Below are 24,156 nucleotides of genomic sequence, written 5' to 3' on the forward strand. Positions count from 1 at the left end.
ACCTAAAAAAGGCAATTCTAGACCTAATAATCAGATTACATGTGTGTTAAAGAAGAAAATAAAGAAGATAATGATAATTATAATGATCTTCGAAAAGATGGTGGTCCAATATTTACAACTATTCTGGCAATAAAAATAAAAAATTCTAAATGAAGACAGATACGACCAGTTTTTATCCTGAGACGAAAAGAGACACCATTCTCAGCAACTTTTTTCCCTCTTCCACTTGGATACTAGTCAACAACTTCAATAGTTGTTCCTTATCTCACTAAAGATATTATATATTTGCGACTGTGCGCTAACCTCATGTAAGAAGCAGTCAGGATGTTTAAATTAACAGAACTTCATTCTGACAATCCAAGGGGCGTAGGAGTAAAACTGGAGAAATAAATTATTTTCTAGGTGTAGAGTTTTGTTGGGATTTTTTTTGTAATTTTACAAAGTCTAAGTATAACTACTATTATTTTAATATGTGCTAGATTCTGCGGTCCGGCGACAACAGTGAGTGTGCCATGCACATGTCCTCCACGTGTGAGTGACAAGACCCTGGGTCAGGCCGTGTGGTGGACAGGAGAGTGCTATACTGCTGTCATCACACTCTTCCCGGAGCAAGTTCACCTGCTACACACGGCGCCTCCCACACTCTTTGTCACCGGACCGCCCGGTACAGGTAAAACTGTGGTGCTGCTGCTGATGGCCATAGAGTGGCTGCGGTGGGGTCACCACGTCTACGTTGTCAGTACGTGGTGGGGGAGTCGTGCAGCGTGCAGCATGTTGTATCACCTGTTGCTGCAGACAGTAAAGACACTACAGTCACCATGTGTGTCACGTGGTCAGCCTCACCTCCTGCAGTGTGATCTTAATGTCGGTACAGACGTGGAGAAGGCCGTCAACGACTTGTCACAGGCGGCGAATGGAGGGTCGTTGTACGTCATCGTTGATGAAGCGGGTCCTGAAATATACATCGACCTAATGAGGAAGAGAAAGTATAAGAACAAATATACTATACTCATTACATGCCTGATTGAGTTTACAACATCTGAACAAATCTAGTACACAACTTTAACTGATCAAAAAAGAAAACTTTAAAATATACTTAACTCTCGCCTCTTTTAAATAGTCTTGTACATAATTCATCTCCTTATGTATCAGATTTCCCTAACTCTGCCCAGCTTACACTGTTAACTTATCGTCATGCAAGTAACTCTTTGACAATGAAACAAATGTTGACCAAGAGTGAATCATCATGCGTCTTCATAAAAGAGAATAATTAGAAAATACAAAATTGCACCAACATCGTATTTTAACATTGAGACTTAGTAACACCATAGGTAAGAAATAGTCATTGTGTTTAAATAACACATGAGACAGCGAAACATGTTTATACGAAACTGTTTGTGACGCGCAACTAGTAGAAATATGTGAACGTAGACAACAATAACAAACACCATCTGACACATGTATTTGGTGAAATCTTCAACAGATCAGAGAGTTTTCAGACTTTCTGTAACAAGCTGCTGACACAAGTTCCTCGTCTCCATCTGTGGGCGGCAAGTTGTTTCCATGGATACGCACCCGCCGGCTGGCAAGTGGAACATTTAACCAGACCCCTCCGCTCTCCACCGGCCGTCGTCAGGGAAGTCGAGCAGGACGAGATGATCACAAGAGACCGTCTTGTCTTGCCGTATAGAGAGCGAGGTGTACCCGACCACACAGACGGCCCGCCAGTCAGACGACTATATCACCGAGGTCAGGGTCACTCAGGTGACAGGCCAGTTGACTGTGTCAGGTGCGGTCGTGAGGTGGCCAGCGTCCTAGACAGTCTCCGTGTTGGTGCTCTGCGTACGTACATTGGAAATTAACACTTATAGATAAATAAAGTTAACACGTAATCATAAACTAATGTAATAAGCAAGTGGAAGTGAACAATGAGCTAACCCTTCTAAACAAATGAAAGGGGACAAAGACATAAGGTGTACATCGGAAGTCTTTCATCATTGTCTACAGTCTCTCTGTTTCTACCTACGTGTGTGTGGGCACGTTATATTTTTACTGGTTTTATGTTAACAGCACAGATCTTGACAACATCCTCTCTTGAAGGCACTACAACATCACCTAAGCTGCAGTGGAGAGACATGCTGATGTTGTGCTCGGGACAGGCTAGAGTGGACATGGGTATGATCACAGGACTGAAAAAAGCGGGTATCCCAGTGCGGGTGATGAAGGATGAGGACATCGAGGACGTGGCCACGGCCCGCAGTGACGTGGTGTGGGTGGCGGATGCTAATGGTGTTCGTGGTCTGGAGAGAAAAGTCGTCGTCTGCGTTGAACTTGATCCCACTTTTAATATTTTGTCCAGCCCTGCCCGACTCCTCTCCATGTCCCACTGTACATCACAACTTGTAATTGTCTACGCTTGCTGACTAGCCCCCAGTATAATAAATCACCACGAAGCTGATGAATGTTATAAAAAGAAACAGCTGACCACACTGGCTGCTGTACTAACTGTAGCTGGATAGATGCCTTAATGAAGCTTAACTTGAGCACACAAAAGTCAGGCTGAAGTCAAAATATCATGTGATTGTCATACAGGGGGGGTTATGTTCACTCCTTGTCTTTGTATCTGTGGACATTGATGATGCTAGAGCTTTTCCACATATTAATGATTTACTTAATTTTTGTACCTGATACAGGACTTGCATTTCACACGTGTTTGTGCCAACAAATAGCTAATATAGTTCAATTTCTTTTTTTAGTCCGTTCAGTTATTTTGAACTGCTTTTTTCTCATGTAACCAGATTGCAGAATAAATTTTGTTTGTACTTGTGTATGTATAGAAAGAAAGTAAGGTAGGAAACAGAGTCTATTGATGTTTTGTTGATGGGGTGTTTTTTAAAAGTTTTCTAATATTGACGAGAAGCGAAGAGGACTTCTGAACTGGAAAAAACTCCGTCTAGAGAGAGCACCGTTCCGATCTGTCAAGAAACATCTCTGTCGGCCAGTTAAGTATTCGGGCTTGTGTTTCAAACCGACATAAATATTCGTCTATGTCGTTGCATGGGGAGTTCAGAAATATACTCTTCAAGTCCTAGCGAATGGAGTCCCCCACTGTTTCTTGACAGATCGGACCGGTGCTCTCTCTAGACGGAGTTTTTTCAGTTCAGAAGTCCTCTTCGCTTCGCTCTCTCTGGCTATTCTCTCAGCTTCTCTCTCTCTCTTGCTATCCTATCAGCTTCTTTTTTATCTTTCTAATCTATTTCTTCTTTTTTAGCTAATCCTTCCACATGTCTATCATGACGATCGACACTCTGCATTATGTATCTAGTCAAAGCATCACCTTCTAACCCTATCATTTCGCCTTCTTTCTTACATGAGGTCACATCAAATACTAGTTGTGGATCCATGTTGCACTGGCCAGAAGATCGAATCCGTCTCAGCGCGCTTTTTGGACGGAACCTGAAATGTCCCCATCTTCTTCAAGGATCAGTTGCACCTCGGGTTGGTTTGTCATAGGACCGCTTCTAGGGTCATTTGCTGTGACTATTAATATCTTGAATTGATCTAATGTATCTTTCTAATATTGACGACTGACCCGTTGATATGAACCCAATAATGGCGTCAATAAATGATCAAAGGCTGAAGGTCTCGCCGTCTTACCTTGTCTTTTACTTTTCAACTACAACAAACACGAAACGAAGGACTAGTCACAGTGCTGTCGGCAACAATTGATTATGATTTTTCTTTCCACTGCGCTATCACGAATGACAACAAGTATGGATGGCGACCATCTGAAACCGGGCTTAGGCCCTAGTTCTTAGACCTTCACCACTTGTGTAAAAATAGCATTCGGATTTTCTCTTTACTCGAATTTCCGGTCTTTGCTTCCTGTTCGCCATGAGTAGCAAACTCAGCAGTTAATGTCAGCAAAATTTCTTGATTTGCCGGCCTGCAAAACTTCAACTGCTTTGATAAAAACCATCTGTTGATGTTCGGACATTACTTTCTTCAGACCTGGATGGCTGACTACCTATTTCAGGCAAGTATACATAGAGAGACAGAGATATACTTGAACACATTATCTTATGTACAATGACCCAGTTATCCACAGTATCGAATCCTCCACAAGTACAGAATAATTTAAAACTGTTTGCGGCTGTCTGCAGGCAGTCATCTGTGACATATTGTGTTATGATTGGCAACCTCACAACTATCTTCCCCCAGCATGCCCTGGAGAGTTTGTTTTAGTGCTAACAGATTACATGTGGTGGCCAGCCTTCAGAAAAGTAGCACATTTGAAGTTTCATAGCACACTAACCGGTAACAGCATGGTTATCAGCGCTGTCAGCAGCAAACAGCAGTTATTTGTGTGATAATGTGTACAACTTATACCAGTGTGTTACAGTAATCAGTGTTACAGTGCAATCAGAGGTATAAGTATGAATGCGAATTGTTCTAGCTATAGGATGGTGCGCGAACCGCTCCACACTCGTTTCCTGACGTGGCCTGCATATCTCCTTTTCATCGAAACAACACTGGTTATCGTCATCCTTCGTCTGTTGTCGTCTTTCTCCAGTGCACATCCTCCGCGTGGTGAGCATCTGTATAATGGTGGAGATGATGATTTTAATGACAGTTGGCGCCCCATCCATCTTCTTCATATCATCATCATCATCATCATCATCATCATCATCATCATCATCATCATCATCATCATCATCATCATCATCATCATCATCATCATCATCATCATCATCATCATCATCATCATCATCAGGCAGCTGCAGTCAATGTTTTAATGAAATATTAAACGAGCAGTACATCTTAACAGGGTATAAGATGCTTGGTACAAATATCACACACACCAATTATGCGCATTACACACACACATAGATGTATATCTACTTTTTTTCTCCTGAGAACTTTGTGGTAAACATTTTCTGTATAGATGCGGCTTCCCACAGTTAATGAACTTTTTATTTCTTGCCCTTCTATTTTTTCTTTACTCCTAATTACCGTGTTAATATACTTTTTATATGATAAGTTCTGGTTGTTAAAGAATTTATTTCCAAGCTGGATTTGAGCTCAAAAGACAAAACTAATTATATATATATATATAATTATATATAAATGAAACTCATTTCCCTTTAATAGGTCTCAGCTTCATGCAGTATTGAGTGCTACAAGCCTGCCTCGAGTATTTAAAGTTAGACTGAATGTGAATCTTGAACAATAAGCTTATGTGCAAGTTTGAAAGCATACCTTTAGAACAAAGTACTCATTGCATAGTTTCACCAAAGAAAGAGGTAAATAATTTTAATGAAGAAAGAGTAGCAGCCGGTGGTGCAGAGAGGGAGAGGGTGCAACCAAGCCGTAATTTCATTCTTCCAAGTTATTTCCCTCAGCAAGATGGCGACAGTATTCCAAAAGAAGAAATCCGACAATTTATTTAGTATAAGATTTAATTAGCGAGACCACTACGATCAACATAAAACAGCAGCTAACCTGACTTAGAAACCCAGAGTCCTTCCTTTCTGTCTCTCCTTGTCTTTATCCTTCTGTCTTCCTAATAGACTATTGTTAGTTTGTACTGCAGTAAGCCAGCATGTGGTTGCTAATACATTTTTCAGTAACTACGTCGTGAAATGCGAAGCTGACATTGTTTCTTAGTAATTTCATTAGTGGACGATTTTAATGATATTTTTTTTCTGAAAATTCCATCACGATGTTGTTCACTTGTTTGTCTCCTAACAATGTCGGCTACTCTTGAATACGAACACTCATGTATTAAAAAGCCTGCATTAGCAGTTATTAAACAGGAAAGATAAACAGTTTGCAGCTGTGCTTTTACTTCGCATTTTGTGTCATGACAGATGGCAGTGTCACATGTCATGTGCCTTCCGTGGGTCCAATGCAAAACACGTCACTGACATGTCACTTTCCTGAGAATGTCAGCGAGACGAGAAAGACTGTTGTCATCTACTTCTACAAGCCGGAGAATGGACAAGAACAAAAAGGTGTGTGGGGATTAATTCTTTTTCTCCTCCTCCTCCTCATCATCATCATCGCCGTCGTCATCACCGTTAGTACAGAAATAACAGGGTACCACGTAGTTTAAGCTGCTAGTCCAGACATGTAAGCAATTCTGTTGATATCAGTTCTAAAAATTCGATGTTCTTCTAATTATTTTTGTTTCGGTGTATTGCTAGTCTGTTAAGGAAGTAAGAACTCATTAATAGCAGTCATACTTGTCCGCAACCGCTCCCGCCGTCACCGGATGCACGCTCACAACCGCACAAACACACGAACACTCGCTTGGCCACGGATGGCGCGCGACGTACCTGTCGAATCGCAGGTGAGCGCCGACCACACAACGATGACAGAGACAAAATTAACGGTACAAGACAAACTAATTTATTACACACATAAAATGCTAATGAAAGATCTCACACAAGATCACAACTTAGACAATGTGGGAGAGCTGGGCAAGGTAGACAGGAGAAGTCAGTTCTCAGAGGTAGAGACAACACCTGTGTATTTATCCGCTCTTCCAGTTACCGGAGCCGGGAGGTGTATGTGACGTCAAGGTGGTGTTCGTTAGATGGCTCAACGTAGCCTTGTTCATCGGGGTGCATATCACTGTGTGCTGTACACTGTGTAATGGGGGGGGGGAGAGCAAGCAACCGTCGAAGAAGCCAGGTAGCGTCCCTGTACTGGGATTGTACTAAGGTGACGTATCTATGAGAGTGGATGGTAGTTATAACAGGAGTAACACAACAGCATTTAAACAGGACAGATAGTACTATCACCCTTTTGTTGAATACAGGAGCCAAAGGGTGCATGCAGGTATTATGCATAATTTGTATATTTGATAAATCTGTTGTTGTTGTTGTTGTTGTTGTTGTTGTTGTTGTTGTTGTTGCTGCTGCTGCTATAGTTCCATTAGTCGTGGTTGACGTGAATGTTGTATGTAACGCTCTACTGTTCAAGTGGGTAGTACGTCATAACTGTCAACCACGTGCTCAGCTCTCTGGAGCATTGTAATAAATAACAATGTTAATGATCGAAACGTTTCAGAATTAACATGTGTATGCCGAAATTCTAATTTTTTATACGTTATTTCTTTCATGTATTTTTCAACAAAACACTGTTTTCAACTTTGACGCTGTTGTGGCGTATCAAATTAAGATGCAGATGACGTTTTGGAATGCTGGTGGCTGGCGGGAAAGAAGACCTGTCTCGTGCAAAGTGGATACAACTTCAACGGAATGATATCTCACGAATTGACACTGGAAATTCCACAAGCTTCTGCAAAATTTACTGGAAAATACGCCTGCCTTATCTCACAAATTAATCATCACGACAATAACGCTTGTGAATTCAGGATTAAACAAGGTGAGAAGTATTACTAAATATTTATATTTATTCATTACATTTTATCATTCATTTAAAGATTGTGTGGGATTTTAGTTTCGTGTACAATGTAAAAGGGGATGTAGTATTGTCCTACACACAACATGAGGCTAGGAGGCAAGCATGCGAGTATGCACAGGTAAATATCCACTATAGGTTTTCAGGACATAGGGTCCTTCCTTTTCGGGACTTTTAATCATGAAGACACTTCACAGATCTAAGGATAGACTAAGATAAATATATGAATTATTTAATTTACAAATGTAAATTGTTTCAGAGGTGAGGTGTGACATCCCGTCAGTGATATCAAACTCCAGTGCCACACTGACTTGTTATTTCCCTGATTACTTAAACAAGACAAGAGAAGACTTTGCTATCTATCATCATTCTGGTACGAGGGTCTATCATATAGCAATTTCTTCAAAGTTTATAACCGTTGACAGCAGAATTTTCAATTCCCACATTCCTGGGGCATAATCACTATTGAGCAGTTCCTTTGGATACATTTTTGAGATAGTCGTAAAGTTTTTGTTATTTTCACATTTTATCATGCTTTTCCTATATTTCGAATTATTATAAATATTTTCAATAACCCACGTGTCCATTTTAAAACTGATTACCAAACTCTACATATGCAGATGTTATAACAAGGTGCAAACAAAAAGCAGAAGTTTTCAACTGTCACACTGGGCGTGGCTACGTATTTGATGGCGAAATAACAGACCACGTGACTGTCAGGATCCCCAGCGCTTCAGATGAACATGAAGGGACGTACAGCTGTAGGATTGCGGGAAAAAAGTATGAAAACTGCTCCTTTGCACTTAACAAAGGTAACATACAAAAACAGGGATTATTATCAGATTTTTCACTACTATCTTCACTTTCTATTACCTTTATTTTATATGAGATCTGGTAATTGTCTCGTGTGTAAGACTTTACAAGTTTCATGCCTTTTTTTAGATTTTATTGTTATAATATTGCTCTGCTTTTGTTCTTTAGAACTGCCCTCACCCTTAAACACTTCCACCGCCAATGACACAGAACACATACCATTGATGTGTAGATTGAGTGTCACAGTTATTGGCAGTAGCCGTAGGTGGAACTTCAGCGCTGTGCATGTTGATGTTGATGACAACAAAGGTAAGCTATGACTTCATAATCAAACCTTGATCACTTCAGTAACCATCCTCTGACCTGTGTGTTTTCCGATTGCAACTTTACAGCACATTTTTTCCGTTTTAATAAACTGTTTGCTTACTGCAGAAAAGCATATATTATGAAGACTTATGTTCTCTACGATATCTTCAAAACTAAAAAGAAGACCAAAAAAATTTATTTATTTACCAAGTTACAACTGGCGATGATCTCACGAATATATATATATATATGATGTTATAGCCTTTTGACTAAATATTATATCGGTGGGTGGAAGGGAATGTATTAAAAGCATCACAGCTCCTGAAAACACGTCAGTATTCTGATTACCACTGATATCTTTTTCCTCACAGACACTGGTGTCGTTACCCTGACCTGGAAGAATGATTATTATGACAGAAACTTAGCATCGGGCTACGAGATCAAAGACCTCATCATCACAGTTCCGCAACATCTAGGTGTAGAAAATGCAGTGTACCCTTGTAGTCTCATCCTCTCGTCTGACATGTCTAAGATCGAGCCTACAGAACCTAGCGCCAATAAAGGTAGGTAAAAGTCTATGGTAGGTGTTATTTGGTTCCTCTCTGTATTTGCTTTTTTCACTCATCAACAATGCTATTGTTTCTTCTTTTACAGTTCATATGTTGTTTGTTTGCTTTCCTGTCCCTCCCGCTTTATAATTTTTTGGGGGCATTTTGTATTATTTATTATTAACTAATGGTAATCTTATACACAGTCACAGAATGTTCAACCAGGCAGTTGTAAAAATACAAAATAATTTGAAATTTTCTTTTAAGAAAGTGTCTGCCTTAAAACTCTTTATCTCAGTGTGTTGTAACAACTAATCTCAACGTTTTTCACTACAGTTAATATTGCTTTTTATTATTTTATGTTAGAAAAAAAATTAGAAGTTTACAAATTATTTCACTGTAGTTTCAGATGTTTATATAATTGTAATCGTCGTACTTATTGTTCTTCTTGTGATCGTCATCGGCGGCTTTATTCTATATCATTGGAAATGTAAGCAAAGGTGAGGAAGGCATTCTTCATAATTTATTTTCAATGTGCACGACATTTATTCTTTGACGAAAGAGTTAGTTATCACACCGCATTATAAGCTTATACATTTAGTGGTATCCTCACTATCATATTTTCAGCCAAGTTATGTTTTTGAAGATTTGTAGATTTAGTGGAACTAAAACACACCAGCTTACTCCAAACTTGAATAATTTAATGATACTGATTTTGAAATAATATTTGATAAAAACATTTTGAGCTAGGATGAACTAAAAATTGTTAGAATTTATTCTTGAGTTCAGATTAAATGTAAAGTTTTCCCAGTTAGGTATATTTTAGCCTAGGCTGCGCACACGGTTAATATGGAATGGATGTTAGTTGTGTGAAAAATGGGCAACATTTCCCCCAAAAGTGATAAAGATTCAGAGATTAGAACTTTGTATTAAGCGAAGCAACGTACTTAACTGACTTAAATCATTAAAATACGATATGAAGCACAAGGACAGATGTACATCTGTCAGTATGCTAATGCACAAAATCACTAATAAAAATTTTTCTTTTAGCTGTCAGGCGGGTAAAGACGGGGAAATAGGAAGAGAAGAAGAAAAAAAGGTAAAATTAACGGTCAAATGATTTTTTTATTATTAAACATTTGTTTGCTCATACAAACTGCTGTCATTTTCTCTTTAAATTGCTAATCTATATCTTTACCTATTTTTTGTATCTTTCTGTGTAATAAATAACAGATTAGTCTACTCTTCACACTGTAGTTGTTTAAATTGTATATTATTAAGGCTCAGCATAAGAAACACATTGTAACTGTATGAGACTGGAATGCTGGTCAGTAGTGTAGAATCGGAAAAAGAAGTGTCGTTAAGGCATATTTGTCAGACTGAATCTTTGCGTCTTTTTGTCATTTAATTCCGGACTAAAGGGCTTACTCGAAGACAGACTAAAGGATCACATAATAAACATTTCAGTGGATCTTCCTGCCGGAAGAGGTTAGTATGATTCCTGTGACATAATTTTGTATTTTTCATTAAAGAACTCTATAGAAAACAATTCCAAAAACTCTGATGACCTGGTGAAAAGAAAACTACGTGCAGGTAGCTTAGATACAGCAGTAGATAATTTATTACTTCAAAGTGTGAAAAGTAGTGTTTTCCACTGGTGTGTGTGTGCCGCACTCTGCCCTGTCCTTTTATACCCAGTGGGAAGACTGTTGTGCCATGGGTGTCCCGCTCTATCAGAAGACGGCGCTGATTGTGTTCCAGGGGTCCACCTAGCGGCAAGTTTGGTGCGGGAAATCACGTCGAGGCGGAAATTAAGAAAATTGAAATAAATTTTCTAACCATCAGTCCCGTTACCTTTCAGACTTCCCACAATTATTTCACACAACCACATCCACTTCTAAATCACCGCTTCTGTAAACAAATATTATTGTTGTTGTTAATGTTGTTGTTCTTCTTCTTATTAAATGTGGGCGTTGGAGATTATATTTCAGTCACTATTGTGCCTACTGTCTCTCTTAGCTTATTTATAACCACCGATCAGAAAACAAAATTCATTCTTAGAGTACATTTCTTTATACCTTAGAAGGGCATCGTCTACTTGATGAGATCAAACAGATGACTGGCGCCGATGTACGGCTTGACCCCAGTCCGTCAGCCATTCAGAGTACAAAGCGTGTTATTATTCGCGGATCTCAACACCAGATCGAGGCGGCAGCCAATCTCATCAAACAGAAGATAATAACTCAGGTTCGTACAGACAAGCAAACGAAGAATGACATTGTTGTTTCGCATAAGAAAACCTAAAATATTTCATCGCGACTGCTGTAGGTCATGAAGAAAAGACGTCTGCATAAATAAATATTGTTTAAAGGGTAAAACCTTGCTCGTGGTCTTAATCGTCGCAATAATCATCATTATTGTTATTGCCAGAACATTAGAGTGTTGATTCTAAGTTCTCTTTATCTTGGGAAGATCTTAGTGCATAGTTTGCATTGACACAAGTTTTCTTTGTCTTCACTTTTATTATTACTGCCTGACTTGTGCTGGTATCCTCTGTCACCGCAATCCTCTTTTTCCTTATAAGTTGAGTGAAATCTATGTTCTACCACTAGGAGAGACTATAGAAACAACTGTTTTGGGTCTCTAAAATATATGTTTATAAACGTTTTCAGTGGAGACAGAGCATAGAATAGAAAAAGATTTTAAACTATATGTAGTCAAAATAAACATTTTCTTCGTCAAAATAAGTGCCATTTCACTTTTCAACATAAAGCGAGTGCAAAACAATTTTATTTATTCAATGTCCATTAATATCATAATTATGAGACACTGAAACTTGGTTGTATTTTTAGGAGAGACAGAAATATATGGGAAATTCAAAAGTTCGAGACGACAGTCTAGTAGTTTTGAAGAGGTCGTACGTTCATCTGCCAAACTAAATAATGCAAAACAAAAGGTAAAACCATTGGGAAATAAATAACTTAAATAGCACATTTTAGAAAGGTCGTCTCAGTTCTCAATCTTCATTCTTAAGTTTATAAAATAATTAGTGATATACAGTTTAGAAATAAGGTCCAGTGTCCAGGCATTTCATTACAAAAGACACGTTCGTCAGGACATTTAGTAGCTATCTTAAATTGCAGTGTGTTGGGTGGTCACATAGACAGCTTAGTTGTCTAAGAGTTGTGTACACCGTACGGAGGTATACGCAAGTACAGTTTTGGTAAAAAATGTACAGAATCAGCACAATACGGAATCAAAATGTACGTGCATGCGCAGTCAGAGCAGTTAACTTGCAAACGTGTCACATGATTGTTCTTCCTCGCCTTCAGTATGAATTTGACATTCAAATTTAGAAGCCTTTACATTTTTATCCTTCTACCTTGAAAACACAATGGCTGTAGATGTTTGTAGTCTTTTCATAGCAGAGAACGTTCTTCTTGTAATCTGGTTTCTCTAGGCACAGTCAATAGTTTTCCCTTCTTTACTAAACCATAAAATACTTGATATAGTGACCGGAATTACCGGAGTCAATAACCTTGGCTAAGATGAAGAGTAACAAAAATTAATGATTTTGACACAGGAAACTATGTCAGCACAAGCCCAGACATCATGGCTCCAGTGGGTTGAGGCCGCCTACCCTGACCTCGACTCACGCGCCTACTTCCTGCCTCCTGTCTACGTCAACCGCGTGCCCATGACAAGACAGTCGGTAGCTGGTCAGGATGTTCTGGTCCTTCAGTCAGCATCTGGACAGGCCGGTCAGTCACGCCGACCAGCGACGACTCCATCCACTGCTGGACAGACTCAGCCTCCTGGTGTTCAGGACAGTGACGTCAGAGATGACGCAGCCATGCAGCGGTTACTCTTCTGTCTGCAGAAATTTTCTGATGAGGACAAAGAAGTGTTGGTTGGACTGAGTCAGCTTCAGTTCAGACAGTACCTGGGGGAACCTTTTTACGCTGCTGCTGCTGCTGCCCAACTCCCCATAGCCGCGCACCTTCCTCCTGCTCTACCACGAAACTGGAAACAGGGAGACTTTGATGTGCTTCTTGTTCACCGACATTACGGTCTTGTCGCATGCCAAGTGCAATCATTTGGTGACAATATTCAGACACTGAACATGTCACAGCAGGATATAGACAACAACATTAGACAGAAACTGAGAGATGCCGTGTCACAGCTGGACAAGGCGGAGGCCATGTTGTCTCACCTGGTGTCCGACATCGCTCCCGGTCTGCGCATCACTAAGACCATCGCTTTCCCCAACCTCACGGCTCGTCAACTACAACAGGCCATCTCCGGTGACACCCGGCTGACTCAAGTAAGGACTATAGCTACATACTGAATGGGTAGAAACTGATCGCATTAGTCAAAGCTAAAACTTCATGCCGGTACCATCTTGCCGAAGACATCGAATAGCGTCAGTTCAAACCGCGATATTCCTTGTTTAAATTGAGAAAGGTAACCTAGAATGACTCTTTCGTTTCCACGCAAACAACTGCTGAGCTTGCACTGTATATCTGTATGTTCTGCATAGCAATGATCCTCATTTAATAACGAACTTGTATCTACGGAGAATAAACGACAAATGTCGCTTCAAAATGTCAGAAGGGACATCTACGAACAGTTTTCATTTTCAAATTTCAATTCACTGTTTGTGCAAACCTTTCTGAAGTTACTCATAAAAGGTTGAGCGGAAAGAGATAATAAGATGAAGACAGACAATGACAATAAAGATGTCGCGATGTAACTGCGAGCATGAACATTTTGGTTTCTTTTGAAAACATTTAGCTCGTCAGAAACATTTAGAGCTCATGCAAGCTTTACAAAGGTTAAAAATAAAAGAGATGTAGTATTAAGACATTATTGATTCTTCACATTATTATATTCAAATGACTAATATTTTTAATATTGCTTTTACTAAAAGCGTACAAAGGCTGCCACGAAGTCAGCCCATCATTAGCCATCCTCACAACAATATCAGCATACAGTAGAACTGCTGTTGCAGGGTTGCAGCTAAACTGGAATCCTCAAACCGCCTCAGAGCTCTTCCGAATGCATTCAATAATTTTTAGCATAAGCCATGTAAGGGTGGAACTATCTACATTTTTGTGTTTAACATCTGCAGCTAATGAGTTTCAGTCTAGTGAGGAAACAAAGTTTACTGTCTTATTGGAAAGCGATTCGTTTCTTGCTGATTCATGTTGCTAACGAAGTTCTTTGCTTATCCTTTGTTCTACTTTTATCACAGGACCTGTGTCGATGTCTGGGAACAACGACAGACCCCGTCGACATCCCAGGTCTGTGTCTGTGCTGTGATCAGTTGTCTGACCCCAAGACCCCGTGTGACGTTAGTAGTCACGTGCTGAGGGAGCTCGGACACTGGTGGCAGCGACGTGTGGCTGGGGCTGGACCTGACAGTCACATGACACCTGGGGTGTACAAGACACTAGTAGCCAGGTAAATATTGAATATATTACATAAAAACCTTGCACTGTCCAAAACATTGATAATCAGGTGATACATTTTTTGAATTAATCTTTAAAATGTGTAAAATAGGTAAATCTAGACCTAATCATCAGATTACAGGTGTGTTAAGGAAGAAAAAGAAGAAGATAATGATAATAATGGTTTTCGAAGAGATGGGTGGTCCAATATTACAACTATTCTGGCAATAAAAATAAGAAATTCTATATTAAGACAGCTACGACCAGCCCTTATCCTGCGACGAAAAGAGACACCATTCTCAGAAACTTTCTTCTCTCTTGCAGTCGGATAGTGGTCCACAAGTTTAATAACTGCTCCTTATCTCACTAGAGATATTATATATTTGCTACTGTGCTTTAACCTCGTGTAGGAACCAGTCAGGCGGAATTTTCACACAGAACTTCATTCTGACAATCCAAGGGGTGTAGGAGTGAAAATGGAGGAATAAATTATTTGTACAAAGTCTAAATATAACTGCTATTCTTTTACTCTGTATCAGATTCTGCGGTCCGGCGACTACAGTGAGTGTGCCATGCACATGTCCTCCACGTGTGAGTGTCAAGACCCTGGGTCAGGCCGTGTGGTGGACAGGAGAGTGCTATACTGCTGTAATCACACTCTTCCCGGAGCAAGTTCACCTGCTACACACGGCGCCTCCCACACTCTTTGTCACCGGACCGCCCGGTACAGGTAAAACTGTGGTGCTGCTGCTGATGGCCATACAGTGGCTGCGGTGTGGTCACCACGTCTACGTTGTCAGTACCTGCATGGGGAGTCGTGCAGCGAGCTTCATGTTGTATCACCTGTTGCTGCAGGCAGTAAAGACACAACAGTCAGCAGGTGTGTCACCCGGTCAGCCTCACCTCCTGCTGTATGAGCTTGATGACGGTAAAGACGTGGAGAAGGCCGTCAACGACTTGTCACAGGCGGCGAGTGGAGGGTCGTTGTACGTCATCGCTGATGAAGCGGGTCCTGAGTACATGTAAGTTATGTATCGACTATATGAGGATGCGAAAGTATAAGAACAAGTGTACTATACTCATTACCTCAGAAATTGAGTTTACGACCTTAGTAGGCGACTTTTGCATCTGTGTTCCCCATGTCTGAGACAGTTGCATTGCTTAAGTCTTACAAAACTGCTTCTTAACAAATCTAGTACACAACTTTAACTGATCACAAAAAAAACTTTAAAATATACTTAAATCTCACCTCTTTTAGTTGCCTTGTACATAATTCATCTCTGTACGTATCAGACTTCCCTAACTCTGCCCGCCTTACACATTAAGTTATCGCCATACGACTAACGCTTTGACAATGAAACACATAAATGTTGTCCAACAGTAAATCGTCTTGCAACTTCATAAAAGAGAATTATTAGAAAATACCAGATTTCACCAACATCGTATTTTAACATTGAGACTTAGTAACACCATGGGTAAGAAATAGTAATTGTGTTTAAATAACACATGAAACAGCAAAACACGTTTATACGAAACTGTTTGTGACGCGCAACTAGTAGAAATATGTGAACCTAGACAACAATAACACAACACCATCTGACACATGCCTTTGGTGAAATCTTCAACAGATCAGACAACTTCCAGACTTTGTGTGACAAGCTGCTGACACAAGTTCCTCGTCTCCATCTGTGGGCGGCGAGTTCTTTCCATAGACACGCACCCGCCGGCTGGCAAGTGGAATATTTAACCAGACCCCTCCGCTCTCCACCGGTCGTCGTCAGGGAAGTCGAGAAGGACGAGATGATCAGTGAGTACCGTGCTGTCCACCCGTACAGTGAGCGAGGTGTGTCCGACCAAACAGACGGCCCGCCGGTCAAACAGCTCTATCACCGAGGTCAGGGTCACTCAGGTGACTGGCCAGGTGACTGTATGACGTGCGGTCGTGAGGTGGCCAGCTTCCTACACAGTCTCCGTGATGATGCTCTGGGTACGTACATTGGAAATTAACAGTTATAGATGAAAATTTAACACGTAATCAAAAACTAATGTAATAAGCAATTGGAAGTGAACAATGAGCTAACAGTTCTAGACAAATGTAAGGGGACAAAGACATAAGGTGTATATCGGAAGTCTTTCATCATTGTCTACAGTCTCTCTAATTCTCCCTATGTGTGCGTGTGTGTGCAAGTTATATTCTCTCTGGTTACTTAAATAATGAACACACATTAAATGTTAACAGCACAAATCTTGACAACATCCACCCTCGAAGGCACCACAACACCACCTAAGCTGCAGTGGAGAGACATGCTGGTGTTGTGCTGGGCACAGGCTAGAGTGGACATGGGCATGATCACAGGACTGCAAGAAGCGGGTATCCCAGTGCAGGTGATGACGGATGATGACATCGAGGAAGTCGCCACGGCCCGCAGTGACGTGGTGTGGGTGGCGGATACTAATGTTGTTCGTGGTCTGGAGAGAAAAGTCGTCGTCTGCGTTGAACTTGATCCAACTTTTAGTATTTTGTCCAGCCCTGCCCGACTCCACTCCATGTCCCGCTGTACATCACAACTTGTAATTGTCTCCCCTGCTGACTAGTCTTCAGTATAATTAATCACCACTAAGCTGATGAATGTTATTTAAAAAAAAACAACAGCCGACCACACTTGCTTTTGTACCTAACTGTATCTAGATAGCTTAATGCAGCTTTACTTGAGCACATAATTTTTAATGGTTTTACTATAGTATAGATCAGACCTGGGTAAGGGCCGGCCCGCCTCCAGTCTCTGATCGGCCCGCCCACTGACCCGCCCGCCAGTATATATACTATGTATACAGTATTGGGTAAAACTGAGTTCGCTATATTAGTCCGGCCATCTAAAACCATCCCAATTTCTCATGCGGCCCCTTTGGAAAATTAATTGCCCCACCCCCCCCTGCTACAGACATAAATGGGGAAACGGGACATCATTTGTCATCGACCTAGTTTATCGAGAATGACTACGACTGTCAACATGTGCGTCAGGGTTCTAGACCACGTGCGTAGTTCACTACCAGAGAAATCAGTGTCAAAACGATTCTAGCATTTTACTCTTGGCTGATCGTGACTTTTAAGTGGTGATTTTTAACAACAACAACAACAACAACAACAACAACAACAACAAAAAAGGTTTTGTTAAATGAGAATCTTATGTGGCCATAGAGCAAAAGAACAAATGGTAAAAGTGAGGTTGAAGTCAAAATATCCTGTGATTGTGATACAGGGTGGTTATGTCCCCACCCTGTTGATACTATATCTTTTCCACATATTAATGATTTACTTAATTCTTGTACTTGATTCAGCACTTTCATTTCACACGTTTTATGCCAACAAATAGCTAGGATACTCAAATGTCTCTTTTTTAGTCCGCTTAGTTATTTTTTGCTGTTTTTTCTTATGTAACCTGATTGCAGAATGAATTTTATTTGTACTTGTGGATGGATAAAAAGACAAAAAGTTAGGAAACAGTGTCTATTGATGCTTTGTTGATGGACTATTTTTATAAGCTTTGGTCTTGCAGCTTTTTTACCTTATCTACTAATTGTATGTATATTTTAATTCACACAATTTGAAAGTAAATTTTATTTTGACTATGTTGGACTTTCGTCTATTAATTATAGAGTATGAATACAACTAATACACATTAAAAAATGAATAGACAAATATTAACAGAAAGCCACGGTATGTGTCGGCCCTATTGCTTAGTGATAATAAAAACTGTACGCAAAATATAGATGTAGATGTAGAAGCAGGCCAAGTTATTTAAAAACTGCACAAGGAGAAAGTGTTTCCTCTGATTGATAACAGTCGATAATATTAGATAAGATAAAGCTAAAATGTAGATTAGTAGTCATTTCCGACTTCACGCTCGACTCAGAGAGCTAAATGCCATTCCAATAACCACAGAAACTACTATGGTTCATGCAAAACCAAACGATTCTCTCGACAATAATTTGTTGTAAATAAACATCGAGATCGCATTCTAAATATCAAGCCCCTGGCACTTAAATGCACTACTAACACAAGTCTATGGTAATGTACTCAGCTCCATGTATGCAACAGGAGGTCGAGGACATGTCAGAGAGTTTGTATTTCCCGCACGTACTACAGTGTCGTCTGCTGATAAAGTTCCTTTAAAATTAACGGTCTCGTGGTCTACACCATTCCGGAAAGGTTGTCTCGTATATTCGCACCCTGCAATAACAAATCATTCTTTAACACAATTGTGATGTGTAATCTCACGCGGGTGGGTTTTTGTGCCCATGCATTCGTGTGTGCGTGTGAGAGAGAGAGAGAAGGAATGAACAGATGAACCAAAAACAGTTTTCCAAAGAACGAGTAAGCATATTGTGTTCTAGTCACACTCTAGTCATTCTCTTTCTTTCACTTATGCACACTACTATCAGTGTCTAGCTACTGAGTCATACAGGGCTGAGTAACAAGGCGATATAGATAGTGTCATCTGTGTTCAGCAAGCTTTAGAAATCCTGTTACATTAAACATCCTTGATAGAATATGAACGATTACAATCTCCTAGTTTGAGACAAAATAAACTACCATTTGCGTTTAGAGCGGTTCAAAAGTACAAAAAAAAAAAAAAAATAACAGTACATCTTCCCCTATGGAGACAAACTCAAGCTGCGCACGAAGAACTACAGTCTACAGACAGACAGTCAACTATACAACAAAGAAAAGCAAAGCAACAGACGACACCGTGACAAACATGAACAAAGTGTTCAGACGAAGGGGAACAACTGAGGAGCGAGAGGATGCACAACTCAATGTATACAGTTCTTTGTCTACTTCTAAGTTTGTAAGTGAAAGAAACATAACATTTACGACTTTCATTTGAGTAACATTTCCACCACCAAAGACGTTGAGGGGTGGGTGGAGAGCACTAACTTACGACTATAAAATCTGCCATCTTCATTTGACTGAAAAATAATTGAACACCCCCCACTGTGGGCAGGGAAATCCGGCTTTCAAGAAATATTAATAGCAACAGTGTTCAGCAGTACCCTGAAGGTGGTGTTCCCGACCTCACAGACGGTCCGCCGGTGAAGCGAATCTACCACGGAGGTCAGGGTCACCCAAGTAGCTTGCTAGGTCACTGTGTCACGAGGTGATTAGGGGGCAAGATTGCTACAAGGGTTTCATGTTCGTTTCTTTTCTGTAACATTTTTTTCAGTTTTTTCTTTCATTGTATTTGTTTCTTTATTTCTTTCTTTTCATTTCTTGACGCATTCTATATTTTACATGTATCATGATGCTAGCAGATCTCTTTCTATATCGCGATTGCTCGCGTGTAAATTGTAAGAGTTTTGAAGATACTTTAGAGTATTATGGTGTTAAAGTTTGGCCTATATATGTTTTGGTTTACATTGCACATGCTTTCTTGAACTCAAGAAAACGAGGAACACTTCGTGTCAAGGTTTACCACCAGTACACTTAATGTAGGCAGAAATAAATAAATCTGTAAATTTATTTAATTTGTGTGTGTGAATGACCAGACGTAACTACTAGCAACCAAGGAACACAAACAGAGCTTATACATCATGTGACACTAGATCAGAATAGCTTGTTTCACTATTGTTTCTCATGTTAATACGCCTTTCACACTATCAGACAGTTCCAGTTCACTTGAAGTTGAACAGTCTTCTTCTAACCTTAGTCCTATACCCCCGTCACCTGTGAAACAAAGTAGTTGCTTGTAAATATTATTTAACACCAGTTCTTACCTTCCTCTCCTTTAAAAAAAAAACATTTTTTCGACCTGTGGGCAAAGCATTCGTAAACACCGTGAATGTAAACAAGCCGCTGAGAAGGTCATTAACGTTTGCCGCCAGGTGTTGCTTATATCTCGCTTGCCCTTCTCTTAAAGGTAAGAAAGTAAAAGCATGTTTCTTTCTTAAAACATTAGAATAAAATGAAGAAACTTGTGATTAGAGTTTATTTGTGTTTTATTTGTTAAAGTCGCTCTGCTCGTGCTTGTCTTAGCATGTCAGGTCCATTGACATGTCCATACAAAACCAATCATCGCCGGGGACTGACGAGGGCGGTGATTGCATTGCAAACAAGTTTTTTCCATTTGTTTAACCCGATATCTACCAGTGTCCTATTTAGATGACAGTTATATACAAGTACTTTTATCGCCTCCCAGTGTCATATTAAGAGGACAGGCAGTATCTACACGTGTTGTATTCTTGAAGATATATATATATTCTTTCTGTATGCACACAGAGAGAAAGGAGATAGGGGTATTCGAGCCAGATAGAGCATGTACCCTCTGGCTAACATCCAGACATAAGTGAAACAAAGATCTTGACTAGAATCTGACGTCATAGCTCCACCTGTTTTTGTTGTTGGTGCTGTTTCTATGGTGGTTGTCATTAGTTACTCGCACACGCGCGCGCGCACACACTCACATATATTTATACACAACAAATAAACCAACACGCACGCACATACAAATATGCAAGTGGCCACGCCTTCACAGTTTTCAATAAACACATTTGAGGAAGAAAGCAGCAATGATGTGTACTGGCTGCTGGAGGAATAAAGACCGCTGTGCGAGGTGAGTAGACCACGTGACCATGAAGTGCACGGCTCCAGCAGACGACATCGGACGTTGTAATGAGTTGTGGTGGGTCTCGTATTGTTTGTGTACGAATGACGTCTGATGTCTGATGTCATGAGTGCGTCATTTGGTCCACGTCACTCGAAGCAGAAAATGACGTCATATATAAGAGAAAAGCAGTTGCTCTAAAAATAGCAGAGTGAGCGGAAAACACAATGGTTTTCTCCGCCATCTTCTTTGTGACTGTCTCAGTGACATTCTCTGAACTTGTGTCTCTTTGATTTGATTCACCTACAAATCTCTTCATCCTCATCGTCATCTGCGGGGCTCGTCGACCGTTGTGTTGTGTGTAATATGTCGTGCTTATGCAAGGTAAGTGTACGTTCGTCATATTACACACGTACATGCGTGGCTTACAGACATGTCGACATGTTCATGACTTTAGTACCAGCCTGTCACTGCTGTTATCTACTTTACCTCATGATGTCGGTGAGTCAGGCGGAGAAAAGTGTGAGGCTTCATCTCATATTATCGCTACATCGTCGTCAGAGATTACTTCCACTGAGCAGCCAAACCACCGTGGGGAAGACAAGTGTCGTTGTTTGTCGTGAAAATATTGAGACAGCAATTAAACGGGGGTCACCATCACCTTTGTTAGTAAACGTTCCTGCTGACGGAGGTGCAGCCACGTGACGTGGTTTATTACCGTATTCGTAAAACTTCAGGTGTACTTGAATTGAGCGTTCGAAGCTCACTTATGAACGTAGGTGAGTACAGCGGTGAGTTTAGGTGGCGGTGCGCCAAACATTATAAAGGAGGGCTGCGTCTCTGATGATATCAAAACATTATTCCCCGTTTGCTCGAAGCTGTGTTACCAAACACGAGCAGTCAGCCTGTCAGTCTAAACTTGACAATGACATCACAGCTTCATAAATCAACTACGAAGAAGCCAGGTACTCTGACTAGTTTCGTCAATAAGCATTCGAGCTCACCTGGTGCACCTGTGTCAGGTGTGACACTGAGGGAAAGTCTGACCAGTTTCACTGCTGCAGTAAAATAACGGAGCTCATAACAAAAGGCAGCTGACTAGGAACCTGTTTGTAAACTTAGGTGAACCTGATGACCGGCTGTTTTCTGATCCAAATACAAAGTTGTTGACATCGAAGTGCTTGAGTAGCTAACGAGACAAGACACAGTGATGTCGGGATGTTATCTTCGACGACGTCGGCTGCTCATTACAGACATAGCGAGATAACCCGTCTCTTAACTCGTTTTGAGGAAGATTGATGAAAATGATCATCATTTTCTGCGGATGACAAGGTAAATATAGTCACTAACAAAATAGTTGTGTGGGGTCAGCAAACCACTTAGTTAGTTAATTAGTTGACTTGTTTGTTAGTAAGTCTCCTTTTTCATTAGCCGTGGTTTGTTAACTAGTCAGTAAAAATGTATAATAGTAGTCTGCATTAATTTTGAGAGGAAGTATTTATAGAATAGAATGTCTTTTTATTTATGGGTTGATGAATCACTCAGAGTCAAGTTCAGACTAGTCGAGCTGTATCCTGTCATAGGCACGTTAGCCACCTCGACATGTCTGTAAATGGGTTGCAGATAATCAGATAGGTAAGGGTCAAAAACTGGCACAAACAAGGACAATATTTTAATCCACATTCCATTAGTGTAAAGTGAAGTCTTTCCACTTCCTAAAACACAAGCATATTATAGGAGAATTATAGGCCGAATAAAGTTGTTTACACGGGTGTTTTACTGAATCGCCGTCAAACTTTTATACCTACATAGAATACTTTTTAGGAATGGTGCCAATGCTTGAAAACTTCTCTTTGGTCAGACATAGTGAAGACGGGATTTTGGTTCTTGTTTTGAAGAGAATCGCAGGTGACAGAACTACTTCCTCCCTACTTCTGACAGACTCATAGGATAATATCGTCAGCCATGGCTTGTTCATCGCCATTTTCTTTAAATCAGGTGAGACAGTTAGTGCTAGGGAATACAAGTATTAGCATCATCATAATCATTATCAGCAGCAGCAACACAGAGTATCTATTATCAATCTTTAACTGTCATTGGTTTCTCACGATGTGGGTTATATAATAATTTCAAGGCTATTGGCTCTATGCATTTTCTTCGACTAGCATAACATTATTTTCGAAGTATCTTTTTTAAAAAAAAAAGCTTTCCTTCGAAAATGACGCACAGGCACATCAGGTGAGACTGATACCATTGTTCACCATAAACCTTTCTGAACGGCATCTCAAACATATATCTCTGGAAAACACTCTTGCAAAAGGGTGAAGTGTGTCAGTCTACTTTATCTTTAAACGTTGGTGATATTGTTTGAAAAAAATAAGGTTAAGTAAAGTTAAGATTGATATATTTGATGTCACTGGTTGTGTATTGTTGAAGCTGTTCACTGCACGTATATGAGAATCAGTGAAACATGCTGACATCACATTTTTTAACGCCCTACTATCCAAATTTCTAAAATCGTTTCCTCCAGAACAATATGAAGGCAGATTGTAAAGATACCCAGAAAAGTATAACTAACCTCTAAAGTAATAGAATGAACTGGAAGAGTGAGAGTGAATGGAAAGAATATCGTTTATTTCAATTATCTCTCATAATATGAATGATTTCGAGACAGGAATCCATATCAGAAAAAGCCCAGACATTCTGGCTCAGATGGGTTGAGGCCGCGTTCCCTGACCTCGACTCACGCGCCTACTTCCTGCCTCCTGTCTACTTCAACCGCGTGCCGATGTCCAGACAGTCGGTTGCTGGTCAGGAGGTTTTAGTCCTTCAGTCAGCACCTGGACAGGCCGGTCAGTCCAACCAGCCGGCGATTAAAGTGGTTCAGTCTTCTAGTCCTCAACCTCCCAGAGTTCAAGACAGTGACGTTAGAGATGATGCGGCCATGAAGCGGGTTCTCTTCTGTCTGCAGAAACATTCTGAGCAGAACAAGGAGGTCATGGTTGGGAT

General features: G+C 40.3%; 2 protein-coding genes across 2 annotated transcripts; both read left to right on the forward strand.

Moving 5' to 3' along the window:
• Window positions 1–726: 726 nt before the first annotated feature.
• Window positions 727–9,478, forward strand: LOC112575118. Its single transcript, XM_025256703.1, has 10 exons — window positions 727–986; window positions 1,484–1,842; window positions 2,071–4,036; window positions 4,457–4,590; window positions 5,871–6,014; window positions 7,186–7,392; window positions 7,688–7,801; window positions 8,049–8,240; window positions 8,410–8,550; window positions 8,919–9,478. The coding sequence occupies exons 4-10, from the start codon at window positions 4,464–4,466 to the stop codon at window positions 9,116–9,118; spliced, it is 1,125 nt and encodes a 374-aa protein (XP_025112488.1). The 5' UTR covers window positions 727–986; window positions 1,484–1,842; window positions 2,071–4,036; window positions 4,457–4,463; the 3' UTR covers window positions 9,119–9,478.
• Window positions 9,479–16,209: 6,731 nt separating this feature from the next.
• On the forward strand, window positions 16,210–18,175 carry LOC112575120. Its single transcript, XM_025256705.1, has 2 exons — window positions 16,210–16,532; window positions 16,785–18,175. The coding sequence occupies exons 1-2, from the start codon at window positions 16,346–16,348 to the stop codon at window positions 17,138–17,140; spliced, it is 543 nt and encodes a 180-aa protein (XP_025112490.1). The 5' UTR covers window positions 16,210–16,345; the 3' UTR covers window positions 17,141–18,175.
• Window positions 18,176–24,156: the final 5,981 nt, after the last annotated feature.

This window comes from Pomacea canaliculata, linkage group LG11, assembly GCF_003073045.1.
Source record: "Pomacea canaliculata isolate SZHN2017 linkage group LG11, ASM307304v1, whole genome shotgun sequence".
Lineage (NCBI taxonomy): Eukaryota > Metazoa > Mollusca > Gastropoda > Architaenioglossa > Ampullariidae > Pomacea > Pomacea canaliculata.